The sequence below is a fragment of the Pezoporus wallicus genome, unplaced genomic scaffold, assembly GCF_028554395.1.
Source record: "Pezoporus wallicus isolate ANWC-B61680 ecotype Strahan unplaced genomic scaffold, APGP_CSIRO_Pwel_v1 contig_13071, whole genome shotgun sequence".
Lineage (NCBI taxonomy): Eukaryota > Metazoa > Chordata > Aves > Psittaciformes > Psittacidae > Pezoporus > Pezoporus wallicus.
Window position 1 is genome coordinate 337,889 of NW_026641407.1, and position 17,641 is coordinate 355,529.

At 57.0% G+C, this 17,641-nt stretch overlaps 1 protein-coding gene across 1 annotated transcript; it reads right to left on the bottom strand.

Annotated features, from left to right (window-relative positions):
* Positions 1 to 1,002: 1,002 nt before the first annotated feature.
* Positions 1,003 to 14,403, bottom strand: BAK1 (BCL2 antagonist/killer 1). Its single transcript, XM_057423564.1, has 6 exons — positions 14,186 to 14,403; positions 9,963 to 10,080; positions 5,317 to 5,452; positions 5,093 to 5,236; positions 2,992 to 3,172; positions 1,003 to 2,893 (listed from the first exon to the last, which is right to left on the bottom strand). Exons 1-6 carry the CDS (start codon positions 14,363 to 14,365, stop codon positions 2,789 to 2,791), a joined length of 864 nt encoding a protein of 287 aa, XP_057279547.1. The 5' UTR covers positions 14,366 to 14,403; the 3' UTR covers positions 1,003 to 2,788.
* Positions 14,404 to 17,641: the final 3,238 nt, after the last annotated feature.

The window sequence follows — 17,641 nt, forward strand, 5'->3', positions numbered from 1 at the left end:
GGTTACCCTAAGGATGTAGTTCTATCTAGAGCTCTTGCTGCTAGATAACGAAGCACTGCTCCTGGCCCACAGCAGAAGCCTTCTGCACGCAGACACGGTGCTACCTGCTGAGTGGGGCTTCGAGGTAGATGCCTGCTGTGGCTCTGGAGCATCGGCTCCTGGGGAGGGCCAAGGCCTCTCATCTGGGTCTGCTTTAGCCCACCCTGCTGTAAGCAGTGCCAGGAGGGCTGGGAGAGGCGAGAGCAGAGGGAGGCAATAGACTGAGATCCTGAGACAATCCTCCCTGAGAAAACGGATCAAATGGGAACTTCCCTTTGCTACAGCACCTGTTTTAAAGGTTCGATTCTCTGTCCTGGTGCCACAGACTCGACTAAGGCTCCAGCACCTACTATAAAGCCGACAAACGTTCTGTAAAGTCTGCTGGCCTCGCAGCTGAATGGGGCTTGCAGTGAAACACTTTAATGTGGAAGATGAGAATCAATTCGAAGCAGCACGGCTCTGTGTGCAAGCACAAGTTCTCTCCAGCCCGTTAGAGTTCTGGGAGGGTGAAGTAGTGAATGGAAGCTGATGTGCTGGTTGCTGTCCTCTGAAGGAGTCCTGCTGGAGGCACAACGGACCAGAGAACCAGCCTAGAGGCCAGGACTGTCAGTAATGGGGCTGATGAAGAGAAAGGGAAACCAACAGCAAGAAGTTGGCTTTCATCGTGGCAAAAAGGCTCCATCTGGTGGTGTTTTCCCCCCAGAAGAGAAGGGAAGGAGCGGGGATGGGGAGCTGCAGCTGAGAGCACTTGGTTACTTTGGCTCCTACCAGAGAAGAGGGTTGAGGACTCTCGAGGTGGGTGAACAGGGGGTAAATGAAGTCGTGTGTGGATGAAGGCGAAGGGGACAGTGATGCTCCAAGGGAGTCAGCACGGCCACAAACCAGCATGGACAGACCAGTGGAGATCTGTGCTGCTCAGCACGGGTGAAGAATCAACCAAAAGAGAGCTCTATAGAAAAGGAATATTATAGCAAGTATTTTAATGCCTTTCTATGAAGCACAGCCCAGGGAAAGGGATAATGCAGAAACAGGGTCAAAATGACAAGCACAGAAAGACCCTGATATGGAAACAGGCTCAGAAGTTCCCTGTTCTGTGAAGGGAGGCAGGAACACGAGGGATGTAAGTGTTATAATGTTATGGCTGGTTCTGCTAAGGCTCTGCAGCAGCAAGAAGGGATGCGAGGGGCCCTGTCTCTGTGCTTGGACAGGATGTGTAGTAACAAGCTTCAACTGCAGCAAGGCGTGGAGGGGAAACCTCGCCTAAAGGTTAAGGTAGGAAGTGGTGGGGAGGCAATGCAGGGGGGGTTAGGAGCAGGTTAGGCAGCTGTCTGCCAGGAGTGCCTTTCCTATGTGGCAGATGGGCCGCTCTCAAGATCTGACCCCCTTGGGCTCTCTCGGTGTGCCCAGTCTCTGGGGCTCTGACTGCACTGGGAGAGGAGCCTGGGTACGGGACCACTGCTCACCTCCTAGCTCCAGTCCCTCCGTCTCCCTCCCCAGCTGCTGACCCGCTCTAGGAGATGGAGGGGTGAGTTTGGCTCAGAAGGGGCCATCACAGTTTCAAGCCTTAGAGTCACCTGGTAAAAAGAACAGAGCTAAACCATGCTGAGGTACTCTCCATAGTTTGTAAAAGTCAGAAAGGTTTGAGGTGCGAGAGTGGGTCCTGCTCCTGCCCCACTCCCCCAAAGTCATGTTTAACCATTAGTCATGAACAGAACAAGGTCAAGGCACTTCCCAAAGATGCTGTGCCCAGAAGAAGCAGCTCTAAAGCACCACAGCCCTGGGCTCAACCGCAGCACGTCTGCACCATCCTGCCCAGCTGAGCTCAGGAGGCAAAGAGCTGCTGTAGGGGGAGATGCAACTCCAGGGCTCCCATTGGGAACAAGGGAGACCAAATGGTCACAGTTGGGCTGCTCATCTGCCAGCATCTGAAGCTACTGAGTGGAAGCAGAAGGGCAGGGAGGGCAGGTAGCCTGCCTGCACCAACCATCAGCCGCCCCAAGGCCTTTAGTGTTTGGAAACCTGCTGGTGCTCCCCAGCTCTGAGCACCCAGCACCCACATCAGCCATGGGAGAGCAGCAGGTCTCCAGGGTCAGGCGTTGGAAGGGGAATCCTGCCCGCCAGCGCTGCCGTGGATTGTCAGAGCAGGCAGTGCAGTCCTTTAAAAGGGGTAGGGATGCTTGTTGAAAGGGAAGGCTCAAGTAGTTGGGCTCAGGAACAGAGGGAAGACGAAAGCAAGCCCCACATGTGCTCATGCTGGCTTGCCCCTCCGGTGCCTCTACAGACAGCAACTGCAGCACCCAAGGCTGCAACCCCTCTTCAAAGGCATGGGCTTGAGGAGAGCCATCAGCAAACGGGGAGCTCCACGCCTGCCCCAAGGAGCAGACGGGGCCCACGTGTGGGCATCCCCACAACACCTTTGCTCCTCCACACTCCTGTCTCCAGAGGAGCCGGCTCTGCCTCCCTGCCCCACGCAGGGAGCGCCGCAGCGATGCTCTGTCCACAGCAGCTGAGTGAGGCACGCAACAGGCAACAGAGTTGAACCTTCCCTCCCTCCCTCCCTCTGCTTCTCTCCATAGTTCCTGGTGGTGTCTGCATGGATGGCAGAGACCCTGGGCCCTGTGGTGGGTCTCAGGTCCAAGCTGCTCTCTCTTGGAGGTTCCTCAAATCCCCCCTCTCTTGAGGAAGATCAATGAGCAGAGATTTGAGAGAGCTTGGCCAGACCCCCCCCCAGCCTCTGCCACCACCTCGGTTAGGGCTTGAAGAAGCGTCGTACCACTAAATGTCCCACCATGACCAGGGCCACCACCACCAGCATGTACTTCATGTAAACATTGTCCAGATCGAGTGCAGCCGCCTAAGGGGAAACAGAGCATAACCAGAGCACGTTAGACCCACCGGGGTCACCCCGTGGTCCCCCACCTTCCCCATGAATCCCACCGGCCCCATCCTCACCCATCCTCCCTGCTGGGCGATCCACCGGGCGATGCGGTTCCGGAGCATGAACTCCACGACGCAGCGGGCGATCCAGCGCAGGAAGCCGGTCCTGCCTTGCTGGTAGACGTGGATGGCCATGCGGTAGCCAAAGCCCAGCAGCGCGATCACCCGGCCCCAGTTAATGCCGCTCTCGAACAAGCTGCAAGGAAGCCGATGGTCTGAGTCAACCCCTGCCGTGGCTCGGGGCTCCCTGCTCTCAGCATCCCCCAGGATGAGGGCTCTCAGGTGGTGATGCTCCCAGAGCAGGGCTGGGGATGCTGCTCCACCCGTCGAGCTGCATCGCAGCCGCTCACAGTGATTTTGTGGCTAAGGGACGTGCGGCCACCCGCAACCAGGTTTTACTTTCAGAGCAGAACAAGCACAGCCTCGTTCACAACCACTGTTTGCCTCAGCTGGGCAGGTTGGGGATGTCCTGGGCAAAAGGAGTTTCCAAATCCTGCCGCCTTCCTGCCTTTCCCTTGGGTCGGCATCTAAACACAGAGCACTGCAGCTGCCCGGATGTCCCCTGGTCTCATGGGCAAGGCTATTAACAAGGGAAGATGAAACTGGTGGTGGTTTAAGCTGTCGGGCTGTAGCTGCAGCGAGCTCAGTAGCTGATACACGTGTGGCCAGGAGCAGGATACTACTCATGGGTCCCAAAGCATCCTTGGCTTGTGCGGTCATACCTGGAGGTAAGGAGGTTTAATTATACCTGAGGACAAAGCATGTTAGAGCAAGACTTTCCCTTTTCCTCCTCAAACTCCTCCAAGACCAAAGCCTGACCTTTCCTTAGACTGATTATCTCAAGGGCTGGGGGGGGGGGGGGGGGGGCTCCGAAATGTGCCTGCTCCTGATGCAGGTTTGGTTGTGGCGGGCACAGATGCATTGCTGCGGGCAGGTTGGGCACTGAGTTATCTGGACCAGTTTTTGCAGGCGTGTTTCCTGGTTTCCAGCAAGTCAAGCAAGAAGGAAAACAAACGGAACAGAAGGAGTAGGCTCAGGCCCTGTGTGTTAACGTGGTGCCCTGTCCTCGTCTGCACAGCCAAAGGGAACCATCTCTGCAGAGCCTTGGTGTGGAGATGCCACGTGCAGGTGGCAGAGAGGGGAGCCGGAGCCCGGAGGGGACAAGAGAAGCACAGAGAGGGACAGAGGTTAATTCCCAGGGGTAATTTACCTGTTTGCGGTGCCTTAACCGCCTCAGGCTGGCAAAGCGGTGAGAGCAGCAGCGGCTTCCCAAGGACAGGGAGCAGGAAGAGGACAGAGAGAGGCAGTTAGACACAAACACAAGGGTGCGCAGGGATGGGGCTGTGCCAGAGGACCTGGGAACCCAGAGAGCCCAGCGCCAACCCTAGCTCTGGCAGAGGCGGTTTGGTCTGTGTGACCCTGGGCACATGGTTTAATGTGCTGTGTCTTGTCTTCCCTACAGAGACAGGGGTGTAGGGAACCCCTTGATGGCCACCTCGGTCCAAGGCTGTACCTCAGGCAACCAAGGCAATAATTGTGCAGGTCTTTGCCTGTGCTGTGTTTGAGTGAGGTGGGTGAGCATCACCTGTGCAGGGCGGCTGCGGAGCCTGTGGAGCATCCCTCATCCCGAGTGAGTCCAATCGTGCTCCGTGTGGACCATACCAAGGGCAGCGAGTACCTGCCTGTGCCCGCAGCCTGCAGCTGCCTTTGCTCTGTGCCTCATCGGGCCTGGCTCAGGGCTGCAAGAGGCAATGGGAGCACCGGTGGGTCTGCCTTGGTCCAGGGCAGGTCCCTCCCTGCAGGGGAGCCGGGCCATTCACTTGGCTACTGATGCATGGGCTGTGCATCCCAGGCACATCCCCCAGACTGTGTCAGACGATGGCCAGGTGAGGACTGTCCAAACGGTGCACAGGAGGAGGAGCAGAGAGGCAGGAACCACAGGAACCCTCATGGGTTGGGAGCTCAGCCCGGGCACAGCGGGCAAGGCTCGAATGGACAGGGTGCAGAGCACAGCACAAGGCTCTCACTGCCTGCACTGCATCCGTCTGACCTTCCCTTCCTGCTTGTCTCCGGGAGGAGGTGCCCAGCCCGGGGCTGAGGGAGCCGGGGGCCTTACCTGGAGGCTATTCGGGTGAAGCACTCGTAGGCGTTCTCCTTGGTGGGCTGCAGGGACTTCAGCAGACAGCGGAACTCCGCGTCGTACCGCTTGTTGATGTCGTCGCCTATGATGGCCAAGCGCTGTCCCACCTGGCTCCCGATGCTGCCCAGGGGAACACAGGTCAGCGAGGCCGGGGCTGGGGGGGGGTTAAAGGATGGGCACATGGTTGGGATCAGTTTTACCTGCCCAGCTCCTCCTCGATGTCCATGATCTCCTGGTCCACGGGCACCTCTTCCCCTCGCTCCTCTCTCTCCTGCTCGTAGCGGTAGTAGGCATAGCTCCGGAACACCTCCTCCGTCTCCTCAGCCACCTGGTCCTCTGGGAGACAAGAGGAGAATCGGGTTAGGGTTGGAAAGCACCTCAAGATCATCTTGTTCCAACCTCCAAAGAAGTCAAGGGAGAAGCTCGTCTCCCTCCTTTTCCCAAGCTGGAAAGAGACCATTCCCTTATTTTCAGCCTAAACTTGTGCTCTTTGCATTAACATTGGCCTTTTGGAGTGACACAAAGAGAATCCAACAAAACTTAGTTCTCAGAAAACCAGTTCTGCAGCCAGCTGTTGTTCTTGGGGGCACAAGCCCACCTTTGGAATGCATTTCTGGCAGGAGACAGCTACAGAACTGTCACACAAACCAGATGTTCAAGTGCTTGTGCTTGCCAGGGTGCTTTTACCTCTCGATAAGGGCACTGCTCAGCACAAACCAGTTCAGGAATCTCAGATCCAAACCCAAACTGGAGGCCAAGCTCAGCTTAGTGCTGCCCATCTCAGCACACAAACTTGTTTTTCAGTGTCACCAATGACCGAGCCCTTGCACGGCGCCAGCAGTGATGCGGGGAGCAAAGCTAAACGGGTTGTTTTACTGTAACTCCTTGCTGATTCAGTCTCACATTCCCAGCAGCAGCGATGCCAGGGCAGGGTTTGAACTTCTGCTTGGGCTGCTGGCAGGAACAGAAAGGAGAAGAGCTTCTGAATAACCCATAAACTCTTGCCCAGGGACGTGACTCCCCATCCTGTGCTTGAGAGCAGATGAACAGCCAGGTGATAACGCCTCAAGCTGCATCCCAGCAGTGGCCGATACCTTATCACAGGCGTTGCATTGCTCCTGGGGAAAGCATCCGCTCTGTCACGGGATGTCTTTGATTAGAGCTCAATTTCAGCTGGCTGGAAGCAATCTGGGTTAGAGCACTGGTTCCCAAACAGCCGGCGTCGCACGGCTCTCCCCTGGTTCTCTTTCAGGAGGCAAAACTTGCAGCGGACAGAAATGGTGTGGAGGGATCAGATCCCCGCTCCTTTGGCTGTATCACCATGCAGGACAGAGATCCACAGGCACTATATGAGGTGCAAAGCCCAGGTATGTGACCACCATCCCACTGCATCCACCCACCAGACTGGCCAGGCCATTCTCTGGCCACTGGGAATTGCATTTCCAACGCAGAGATGCTCCTGCCCGAGCCACGTCCTATGGCTGGGATGTGAGGACACAGCTGTCCTGGTGATGCTGCCCAATAAACCCCTGTATCCCAGAATGTGCCACACTGCTCAAGGCAGGGTTTTCCTGGCTGCTCACATCCACGTGGCTCCAGGGAGGGATGGGCCCAGCCCCGGATGGGGTGCGGGGAAGGGAGAGGACCGGAGCTGTGGTGCCGAGACTCAGGTTACAGGGAGTTCAGGTTGGGTAAATAAAGGTGAGGGGGATCGAGGAGCCCCGGTGTTTTCAGGAGATGGTTTTTGTTTTGCAGGCATGGGTTTATTTGGTGGTAAATAAATCCCACCTCAGACTGGAGCCGGTGACGGCACCGAGAGCCAGAAACGAAACCGACTGAGTCACAGTTTCAGTGAGAGGCCGTGCAAACACTGTGAGAACAAAGAGGAAATGAGGGTACCAAAAACCCCCTGCTTTGATTACCTCAGGCACTGCTTTTAGTATCACAGGGACAAGAGAACGCATCTTTGACACTCCCCCCCCCCCCCCGCCTCAGCACCCACTGGGGCTCTGTCTCTCCCACTCAAAGGAAGAGGATCTGGACCAAAACTTGCCCTGGGGACTCCCAGTACCAGCAGTGGAAGGAGGGGGAGCAGTCTGGAGCTCCTCTGGGATCTTGGCTCTCCCTGGGGGACCCTCAGGGCTGTGTTAGGGGCTCACAAGCTGCTGTGTAAGGGACAACCTGCCCTGTTCCTGCCCCATGGAGCAGTGATGCCGCTGTCCCCACTGTCAGCATGTAGACCTGACCCACCCCAAGAGCTCCTGCCTGGACCCATAGCACTGACTGGACCCCAGCCAGTCTCCAACATGCAGCATCTGCACTCCTGTGCAAGATCCTTTGCTTCTCACCATTCCCATGTCCCGGGGAGCAGCTGCGTTGCAGTAAAACCTGGCAGCTCTCACCAAAGTTATCCATCAGACCTCGTTACAACTGAATAGCCCTGCTAGAGACTGTAATAATGACAGATGCAACCTGGCAGCATCCCTTTCGAGCTCAGGAGACAGGCAGTAACTACGCCGAGAGGTGCATCTGTTTGCACAGAGGGAGACATCAAGCCTGGAAGCAGCAACAGGCTCCAAAGGGAGAAAACAGCTCCAGGGAACCAAGAACAGGCTCTGGAGATTTCCGCCTTGAGGGGAAGCTCGACTCCACCTCCTGCAGTTGCAATTCAAGTGCGGGATGAGCTCTGTCTGTGTTAGTGGATTTGGGTTCCCTTCCACCCCTGTGAAACCGCTTGCCTGTCAACAGCGATGCCATCAGCACCAGAGGCTGATCAGCCTCACGCTGCACACAGGCACAGTCCTGCACAGCTCACACCTGAGAGCAGAGGTGCGTGCTGTTGCTCCGGCACTTTGCTGCCCAAGCTGAGCCACGTCCCACGCGTGCGCATCCACTGACCTGCATCCAGCGGATGCTCGGAGGGATGGGCACCTCAAACCTGGAGATCGAGCTCCCTCTGCCCCATCAGGTGTTTTATGAAAGAGCTTTTGGGGGGGCCTTTGGAGGCCAGAACAAAGGAGCCATGAGGTGATTCTATAGCGTTGTTATCCAGCACAGCCCTGGGAAACCAGGTATATGGTGATGCAGTTCAGTGGGAAGTCCAATGCTCTGTGCCTGTGCTGGAGATAGGATCTGCTGGGCACCAGACAGAAGTATGTTTGACTGACTGTGGTTGCTCTACAGAATGTACGAGAATGTACGAGAATCCAGGCTTAAACAGGCAGCTCACGTTTTTCCTACTCATTCTGCAGGTCGTTCTGGTGATGAAGACATGTTGATGCTCACAGATGCAGAACTAATGTCCCTCAGTGACTCTTCATCAGTGAGGACTTGCTTCACATGCAATACCAGGTCCAGAGCTATGACAAAAAACCAAGGACCAAACCTCACGCCTCTCTAGGAACCTTACATGAGTACTAGCACACATAGACGACAGAGGCCCAGTAACCTGGCCCTGCACACTGCGCATCAGGGTGACTCCTGCCTTTGTCCACAATGCCCTAAAACCACCAAAGCCTAGACAGAAACAGCAGCACCTTGCCCATGCCCTAAGCACTGGCTGGTGGGACAAGGGCTCAGAATGATGTTCAAGCAGATCCTTGAGCTCTGCACTCCTGCACCCGAGGATAAACAAAGGGAGCAAGCGAGCCCTAAGTGCAAGCCAGGTTAATGCCTGTTGACAAAAGCCTTCTTCCACCCCATAACCCCATGGCACGTGTTGGTGGAAGCTGCACGTTTCTGCTCTCAATGGAGTCCATAAGGCTCTGGCCTAAGAGGTGTGCAGAGATCCCACCTCCAGATTCCAGACGGAGCACCTGACTTTCGGGAAGCAGCGGGATGCCCGTACTTCCAGTAAGTGTTGCAAGCGCACAGGAAGTGTGACTGTAAACCAGTGTGGTTAGAGCTCAGGCCTGATCCTCTCACTGGTTTTCACATCAGCATCTCATTGGCCTCAACAGGAAATCACCATACGTAAACAGCGGCTCTATTTATTTCCATTCCTCGCAGCCCCTGGCGTGGAAGGAAAGGGGTATTTTTGTGTCCAGTGTGCTCGTGCAGGATCTAGCACGAACGAAACTGTGAGATGGAGAGGAGTCCAGGCAGTGCCAGAGTCTAAATAACATTATCAGGGCCATAAACCAGCTCTGAGCTGGATCTGAGCTCAGATACATAACAGCCAGGGATAGCGTCTAATCTCCACTATTGACAGACTGCAGTGACTCAGCCTTATTTACAAGTCCACCTGCAGAACAGGTTAAGAAGTCACCCGCGTCCAGCAGCTCTGTGCAGCGGCATTTTAGCACTTGGAGCTGAAATGGGAGCTGAGGTTTTTCCTGGCATCCTTTCGGCCCCGATCCCGGTTTCACCCATTGCTGGGAGACGCAATTACACAGTCTGCTGGGCTCTGCACACACGTGATGGCCTGAGCTGCTGCTGGTGGTGGGCTGTAACTGTTCATCACTGCTCTGCCAGGGCACCCAGCGACCCGATTCCACCCTGCGGCACCACTGAACCCAGCTACACGAGCAGGAGCGTTTCCTGCTGTGTTTTCAACACCCAGCACCTTTCCCTTAGGGAAGGGAAGTGAACGACTCCAGGCACCAGCCCCACAGCTCCCTGAGCCCTATTTGCTCGGTGCCTTTCAAGCCCCTCTTGCTGCCCACCACGCTGATCCAATGCCAAGCATCTTCTGCAAGCACTGAGAATGTGCTCTCCCAGTTCAGTCCAGCATAGCTTTACGGAGCTGATGTGGTACCTCGGTCTTGCAAAGGGCCCTGGCAGTATGAAAACCCCCATCTTTCCAAAGAAACACTGCAGGGGAAGGGAATCACAGCAACCTTTTTACCTGAGTTGAGCTCCTGTGACGGCCTCTGCCTGTTGCTTCCCCTCCGCCCCCAGTCCCTCAGCGGGTCACCATCATTCCCTGAGGCCATTGCAGAGATGCTCGGGTGTCTTGGCTTTACCTGGAACAATGATGACAGACAGTAAGTGACCCGGGTGATGAGCAGCCAGCACGGCCCCTGGCTCCCTCATGCCTGCCACTGGGCTCACACATAACATACTTGCCCCTTGGCATAGGCAAGTGCTTGGAGGAGCAATGGTCCCCGCTTTTATCTGCCAGCAACCTGGCTCCTCCCACACCAGGCCCCTTGGCTGGATTTCTCCTCTCTTCCTGACTCTCCTTACTAACGTGTTTGCAGACAGTCACACGCCAGATGAGGAAAGTCACCCGGCTCCCTGCCCCACTTCACCTCCTCATCCTCTCTGGAAACCTGCTGGCCCGCTCAGCAAGTGCCATGGGCCCTTGCTCAGCCTGGACCACAGCAGCAGCTTCAGGATGGGATGAAAGCAAAGATCCCAGCACAAAGGGCTCCTCGGCTCCCTGTCTCCACCAGGAGAAGGTGCTAGAGCTGACCCTGGGTGCTTTGCTGCTGCCTGAATGCAGCTACGACAGCTCGAGCGCAGCAGGAGCAAACCAATGCATGGCCACAGCGACCTGCCATAACAAACCTCCACAAGGGATGAGCTCCGGTTTTCCTACATCCAGAGGCTCCAGTCCCACCTGTTCTCTATGTTCTGACTCTGAGCTCCTCTCAGAATAACAAGAACCACATGCACAGCTCACGTTGCCCCCGAACTTCCCAGGTACCCTAAGCCCAGACCTGCCGATGCAGTTCATCACACTGTCCTCACCCCTGCTTTTGAGAGAGGAGGAAGTGGGGCCCCGCAGCTGCGGTCAGGGCGGAAGAGATCACTGCAGCTCGCAGCATGCCAGTACTTGTTCAGGCTGCTCCCAGGCTGAACCGGTGGGGGGTTCTGATTTGCACCAGATCTAAAGTCACGAAGACACGTTGAGACCCTGGAATCTCAACTGTATCCCAGGCAAAACCAAAAGCAGTGCTGGTTATGGATAAATAACCACCTGCGCCAGAGTTAGGGGTGCAGCACACGGTCTGTACTTACAACCTCACACTGAAGATCATCATCAGGAAACAGAGATTGAGCCCAGAAGCAGCACTGGGGAAGTACGGCCGGCAGCCAAGATGGGAAGGGGGCCTGGAAGCGTAAAGCTCATCGCTTTGTGGAAGGCCACCGTGTATTTGAGTAGCTGCATCCAGGGAGCCCCAGCCGCAGCCACGCACAGATGGAGACGCTGCTTTTTTCCTACATCCCTCCGAGGACAGGAATCCCCTTTTCCTCCCCAACCTCAACCATCCCCATCCCCGACGAGGGTCGTCAGTTGAGAGTAAAGCCAGGACGAGGCTGGCTCCCACTCACCCAGCCCCGCGCTCAGAGCTGCTCCTCTCCTTGCTCCGCTCGGCACTGGGACGCGGTGGAGGCAGCTCAGCGAGTGCTCTGAGCGGATGCACGTGCCTCCATCCCCTCCTCCACAGAGGAAACCCTCCCGCGCTGCCTCCTGCTATCCCCAGCCCTCCTCGGGCACTCGGCAAGGCTCCATCCGCAGCCCGCCGTGGTGCCTCGCGAGGGGAGGCACGGCCGCGCTCGGGGTCGTGTTTGTGGGTAACCAAAGCCCCGTCCTCCCCGGAGGCTGTGCTCAGTGCTGGCGAGGATGCGGACAGGGCCAGCCAAGGAGCTCGGCTGCCTCTGGAGCTGTTGCAGTAGGGTCCGTACCAGCCACGCTTCGCATGAGCCCGGCTCTAACAGGGAATTCCTGATGTACAAAGGGAGCGTGGTGAGCAGAGCCCGGTGCAGCAGCAGTGACTGCCTCACGGCTCCTGCACACCGCTGCTTGAGAGCCCTTCGGAAACAGCAGGTTCAACTGCGGCTGTCATGTGCAAGGAACTTTCATTTTCGGTTTCCTTCACGCGCCCTGCAGCGCTTTCTGCTCTTGCAATACAGGAAGACAGGCTGAGAAAGTTGGGGCTGTTCAGCCTGGAGAAGAGAAGCTGCGTGGAGACCTCAGAGCAGCTTTCCAGCATCTGAAGGGGGCCTATAGGGATGCTGGGGAGGGACTCTTCATTAGGGACTGCACTGACAGGACAAGGGGTGATGGGTTCAAACAAACAGAAGTTTAGATTGGACATAAGGAGGGAATTCTTTCCTGTTAGGGTGCTGAGGCACTGGAATGGGTTGCCCAGGGAGGTTGTGAATGCTCCATCCCTGACAGTGTTCAAGGCCAAGTTGGACGAAGCCTTGGGTGAGATGGTTTAGTGTGAGGTGTCCCTGCCCATGGCAGGGGGGTTGGAACTGGATAATCTTAAGGTCCTTTCCAACCTGAACTATTCTATGGTGCTATGATCCCACAGCCCCTTTGCACACCCGCACAGCTGGGACCAGCAGCTATGTCCCAGTGCTGTGCTGCTGCTCCCTGAGAGCCCCTAAACTCCCACTCCTGCAAGCGAAGTGAATGCCCACTGCCAGGCTCTGCTGGGGGGGCCAAGCACTTAGGACCACCCTCTCTAGTACCAAGAGTGCTGCTGCCCACATTCCTCCTGCTTTCCAGCCCAACGCCCCTTTGGAAAAACATCTTCACCCAAAGAGCTGTCAAGCACTGGAACAGGATGCCCAGAGCAGTGGTGGAGGGATTTAAAACATGCATAGCCACGGCACAGGGTTTAGTGGTGGACTCGGCAATGTTCAGTTAATGGTTGGACTCGATCTTTATTAAAGGAAGGTCTTTTCCAACCTAAAGGATTCCATGATTCTAAAGTTTGTCCTATTCCCCCTTTGTTATGAGGAGATGATGCTGGAAGAGAGCAGGGGAGGGTGTGGAGCAGGATGTGGCAGCCACACTTAAAGACAGCCCAAGGCTGCAGAAAGTGAAGGCTCTCCAGGACTTGGGACAAGGCTCACAGAGGGTTTGGGGAGCTGCAGCTTAGGGGGAGCAGGGCCTAACTCTCAGCAGCTCCTGGAAGATCCAGCTCCCCTCTGACCTTCTGCTCTCGCGGGAGGCTGCAAAGGGTTAAAAGCAGCAGAAAGCACCTAGGAGGTGGAATCGGCAACACCTCCAAGATGGGCACAGGAGTCTTATCTTTATTAATGAGTACAGGCCATGCAAAGAGCCAGCCTTCCTGGAACGGGCCAGGCTTCCCTAATAAAAAAGAAGACCTTTGCCTCAGCTGGTTCTCGTTTCATTCTCATCTCCTTTCCTTAAAGGTCTCTGACACGTTTCATGGGTGTCCTTAGGACGCACTCAGTAATCTAATGCTTCTGCAAGTGAAAGAGCCTGAGCCCTGGGTGCAGGAAGAATGGTGGGACTGGCCTAGAGCAGGAGGCAGACCTTCATGCTGAGGGAGCAGCCAGAACCCTATGAATAAGCCTGGCTATGGGGCTCTGAAGTCACCCCCTGACAAATTATGAGGATCCGGCTCCAGGAAATGCGTGGAGCATCCTTTGGGACGAGCATTTTGCAGGTCTGGCCTTGGGCCCCTGCATGGGAGGGATTCCATCACGTGGCGTGCCTGGGATCGCCCTCCCCAGAGCAGGGATCCTGTAGGATTCCTGTGCCCTGATGCCATCCCTGCATGGACCAGGGAGAGCCCTCCCCGCCTGGCCTAGGTTAGTGTGCCCGGTTTTCCCACTGTTTGCCCACTTTAGCGTTAAACCAAGCCCACAAACCCACACGTGCCGTGCCCGGCGCCGCAGCACAGATTGGGGCGAGTCGGACCTTGGTCACCGTCACCCTGGTCCTCGCTCTGGCACACCGCTTCCCACCGAGCGCTGTGGGACGCATCGGGACAGCCACGGCCACACCGAGCCCCTCAGCCCGAGCATGGGGATGCTGCCGTGGCCAGCACAGCAGCGGCCTCGCAAGGGCAGCCCCCCCCGCCCCGCGCTGGGGAAATAGCACTAAAAGAAGCGATATTCTCTCTTTTGGGGCAGCGATCAGCTCCGGGGAGCGCTTCCAGCCCTGGCACCCGCGGGCTGCTGCTCCCTGGGATGTTTTATCCCCCTTCCCGGCGCGGTGCGGGATGAGGCCCCGCGGCTCTGTTCCCCCCCTCTCGCCTTGCCGGGGCTCCCGCATCCCTCCCCCAGGTCAGCGCAGAGGCGGCCGGGCCCGGTGGGAAGGGATAACCCATCTCCGGAGGGGGGTGTCCCGGTACTCACCGCGTCCCGGCGGGGCCCAGGCTGGGGTGTCCGGGCACTAACGCATCCCTGCGGGCAGCGGCCCCATCCCGCCGCCTCCCTTCCTGCCTGCTCCGAGCGCGGTCGCGGGGGAAGGAAGCGAACAGGGCCGGGTAGGAGGAGAGAGAAAGAAACCAGCCCCGAAACCCAGCCCCGGACCATTGACGCCGGAGGAGTCAGGCGGGCTCAGGCTCCCTCTACAGGCGCCTTCCCCGGCTGGAGCGCGCTGCGGGCACGGACATGATCCCTTCCCATCCTTCCCCATCCAACCGCACCCAGGCACCTGGTTTGCCGTGGTCCATGGAATGGTTCGGGTTGATGGGATCTTAAAGCTCCTCCAGCTCCAACCGCTGCCATGGGTAGGGGCCCCTTCCACTAGAGCAGCTTGCTCCAAGCCCCTGTGTCCAACCTGGCCTTGAACACTGCCAGGGATGGGGCAGCCACAGCTTCTCTGGGCACCCTGTGCCAGCGCCTCAGCACCCTCACAGGGAAGAGCTTCTGCCCAAGAGCTCATCTCAGTCTCCCCTCTGGCAGGTTAAAGCCATTCCCCTTGGCCTGTCCCTACAGGCCCTTCTCCAAAGCCCCTCTCCAGGTCTCTTGTAGCCTGGGAGCTGCTCTAAGGTCTCTGAGAATCAGGTCAGGGATCCTGGTCATTTATCCAGGTATCTTCAAGACAGCATGAGTGAGCCAGAGGAGGCCATGGATGGAGCAGGATGGGCATCACCAATCCAGACAATGTGGACAGGGCAGGTTTGCAGCACAGAAACACACCCGCAGCAGAGCGCAGACTCCAGCTGCTTGGTCAGGGCTCTGAGAATCCCTGAAGAAGGTAGACTGAGTGGAGCTGCAGGAAACAGCTGGGGTGGCAGAAGGGCTGTGGTTTAATAAAGCTGCTGTGCTGGAATGCAGGTTGTGCAAGGTGCAGCACATCCATCCAGGACAGAGCAGACCCCTCTCCGTGGGGGTGCGGAGCATTAAAGCACCTCTTTGAGATATGGTCAATCTCTTGTTCCAGGCAGCAAAGCAGACTCCAGGGCAGTGCTTGCCCATAGGCTTGGGGAGGTGCCTGAAGCTGTTATAAAGATGTTTCTTTAATAGATTTCCTTGCTGTACAGAAAAGCCATGCTACCACTGCTGCTGCTGTCTGGAAAATACAGGAGGCATATTAATGCTTTGGGTGTGGGAGCTCTGCTGGGGTTTGTATCCCCCTGGAACAACCTTTTTTCCTTGTTTTCCTCAGTTCCCCGTCTGCGTCAAGAGGCACCTGCCCAATTGCTTGAAGTGCTCCGAGATCCCTGGATGATGAATTGACATGGCAGGGGCAGGGGGGAAGAAGAGGGAGAGGGTTTGTCAAGATCGGCTGCTGGAGTTAGCATCGCATCTGCGCGAAGCTGCTGTACAGAGACATTTTGCCAGCACTGACACAACCTTGTTCTCTTTCCCTGCTGCAGCCTCATGCCCCGGGACGCGTGGTGAAGCACAGAGCCACCGGTGATACCCCCGCTCCTCGCGTCCTGCCCCCGGTGCGGTGCTGCTCGGGAGCTGAGCGGGGAGCTCCGCCGCATCCCTCAGCCCTTGGCGGAGCGGCGGCTCCTCGGAGCACCAGGTGGCACTGTCCGACCTCCAACGGCGCCGGGCCGGCCCTGTCCGGAGGATGCGACTCAAGAGTGAGGCTGCTCCCCGGTAGGAGGGAGCCGGTCCAGCTCCGCGGCACCCAGCTCAGCCGCGGTGGTGGCCCTCCAGGGATGCTGGGGTGTGGAAAGCAATCGCAGCTGGGAAAGGAGCAGCAAACCTGCTGCTGTTCACCGGGTGTTATCCACAGGGTCTCCTCCTGGCTCCTCTCTGCAGGCGAGGCCCCTTTCCCGGTTGGATAAAGGTGGTGGCAGTGCCAAGCAGCCAGGGATGAGGTTGGAGCCGGGTGTCCCAGCTCCCTACAGGGCTCAGCTGCCGTGCCAAGACCACAGGGTCTTCATGCTGTTTATCCTGGCTGTGCTCTCTCTGGGCTCTGGATGAGCAGAGAATAAGAGGCTTCAGGCAAAGCGCTTCTTGCACGCACCAGATTTATCAAATTAACTAAAAATAACCCCAGACCCCAAGAAATCCAGGCCTTGTTCCTATAGCAGCTATTGGAGCATGTTAGATGTTGAAGCGTCTGTTTGCTGTGGCCAGAGAAGCCGGTGTAAGCCAGCTTGTGTTTTCCAGGCACTGGAAGAGCTGTTGTTACGATCTATTCAGGACAAAACTTACAAACACACCTTCAGATAACCAGCTGTATGAATATGGAGGCGGGGTGTATGCGTGTCTGTGTGTGTCCATCACAGGGCTGATAAATCTCTGCGGGGGGCTGATGTCATTGTGGGCTTCCAGAGGAGGGCAGGGACTCCCAGACCTTCCTGCTTTACACCCTTGTCCCCAGCAAGCTTGGGACAGCCTGCTTGTAAGGCCCTGTGGTGATGCGGCCAAGCAGTCAGTATTTGGGGCCAGTTCCTGGCTGTGAGGACACGTTGAGGGTGTTATTCCGGTTTGCTGTAGGACTCGGGAGGTCTCTCTGATGTATTTCTTTCTCTGAGGTTTTCTGAAGACAGAGCAGGCAAGACCATTGAATGCTCTGGGAGAAGCTGTGAGCAAGTGGAACAGGAACCCCTGGAAAAGGCTGAGGTCAGTATAGAAGGGGAAAATGCTATTGGAACACTGACATGGGGCATCACTCGTGGCGTCATGTGCCGCCATGGTTCACTGTGGCCACAGCTGTATTCCTGCCTCCACCAAGCCGTTGTGGGGCCACAGGGGAGGCACGTGGGCCCATACACTTAAAATTGCCCCATGACAGGTCCATAAATTGCTATAGAAAAGCTGGTGGCTTCTGCAGGATAAAAGCCAGCACGTTTCAGTTGTTAGTTATTAAATGGGCTTGGTTTTAAGTCTCCCCTTTGAGGTGACTGGCTCTGCGCTCCCTGCCTCAGTTTCCCCTTTCCTGCAAAGGGCTGCTCCCCTCCAAGCCACCTCATGGGTCAGCGCTGTACTTGTCAATGCCTCTCAAATCGTGGCTGACGAGGGCTCTGGCAGCACCAGGCAGTGCAGAGGAAACGAGCAGTTTCCGAGCCGGGCCCTGCGGAGGCGAATCCGTGCTGGTTATCACTGCTGCGGTGCGGGACGAGGGCAGCTGAGCACCAGCGCGCTGCTCCCGAAGGCAGGGACAGGCACGGGAGCGGAAAAAGCCACTTCCTTCACTCCATGCACAGGAAGAGCACGTCTGGGCGGTGGGGATGGGGCTGCTCACCCTCGCTGCCCACCAGGAGCATGTGCCTGGGGTCCCTCCACAGCATCCCATCTCCTTCCTCCTTGTCTTGTCTCCAGTAGCTGCAGCAGGGGGGGGTGGGAAGCTCCCAAACAGCATTGGAAAAGGGAGTGTGGAGGCAGGTTCTTTGTCTCACGCCA

Coding starts and splice junctions, on each gene's coding strand:
- BAK1 (XM_057423564.1), bottom strand. CDS start 14,365: ATGGTCCGGGGCTGGGTTTCGGGGCTGGTTTCTTTCTCTCTCCTCCTA. Junction 5,453..9,962: donor GTCACAGGAGCTCAACTCAG/GTAAAAAGGTTG, acceptor CTTGTCTCCCAG/AGGACCAGGTGGCTGAGGAG. Junction 5,237..5,316: donor ATCGAGGAGGAGCTGGGCAG/GTAAAACTGATC, acceptor TCCCCTGGGCAG/CATCGGGAGCCAGGTGGGAC.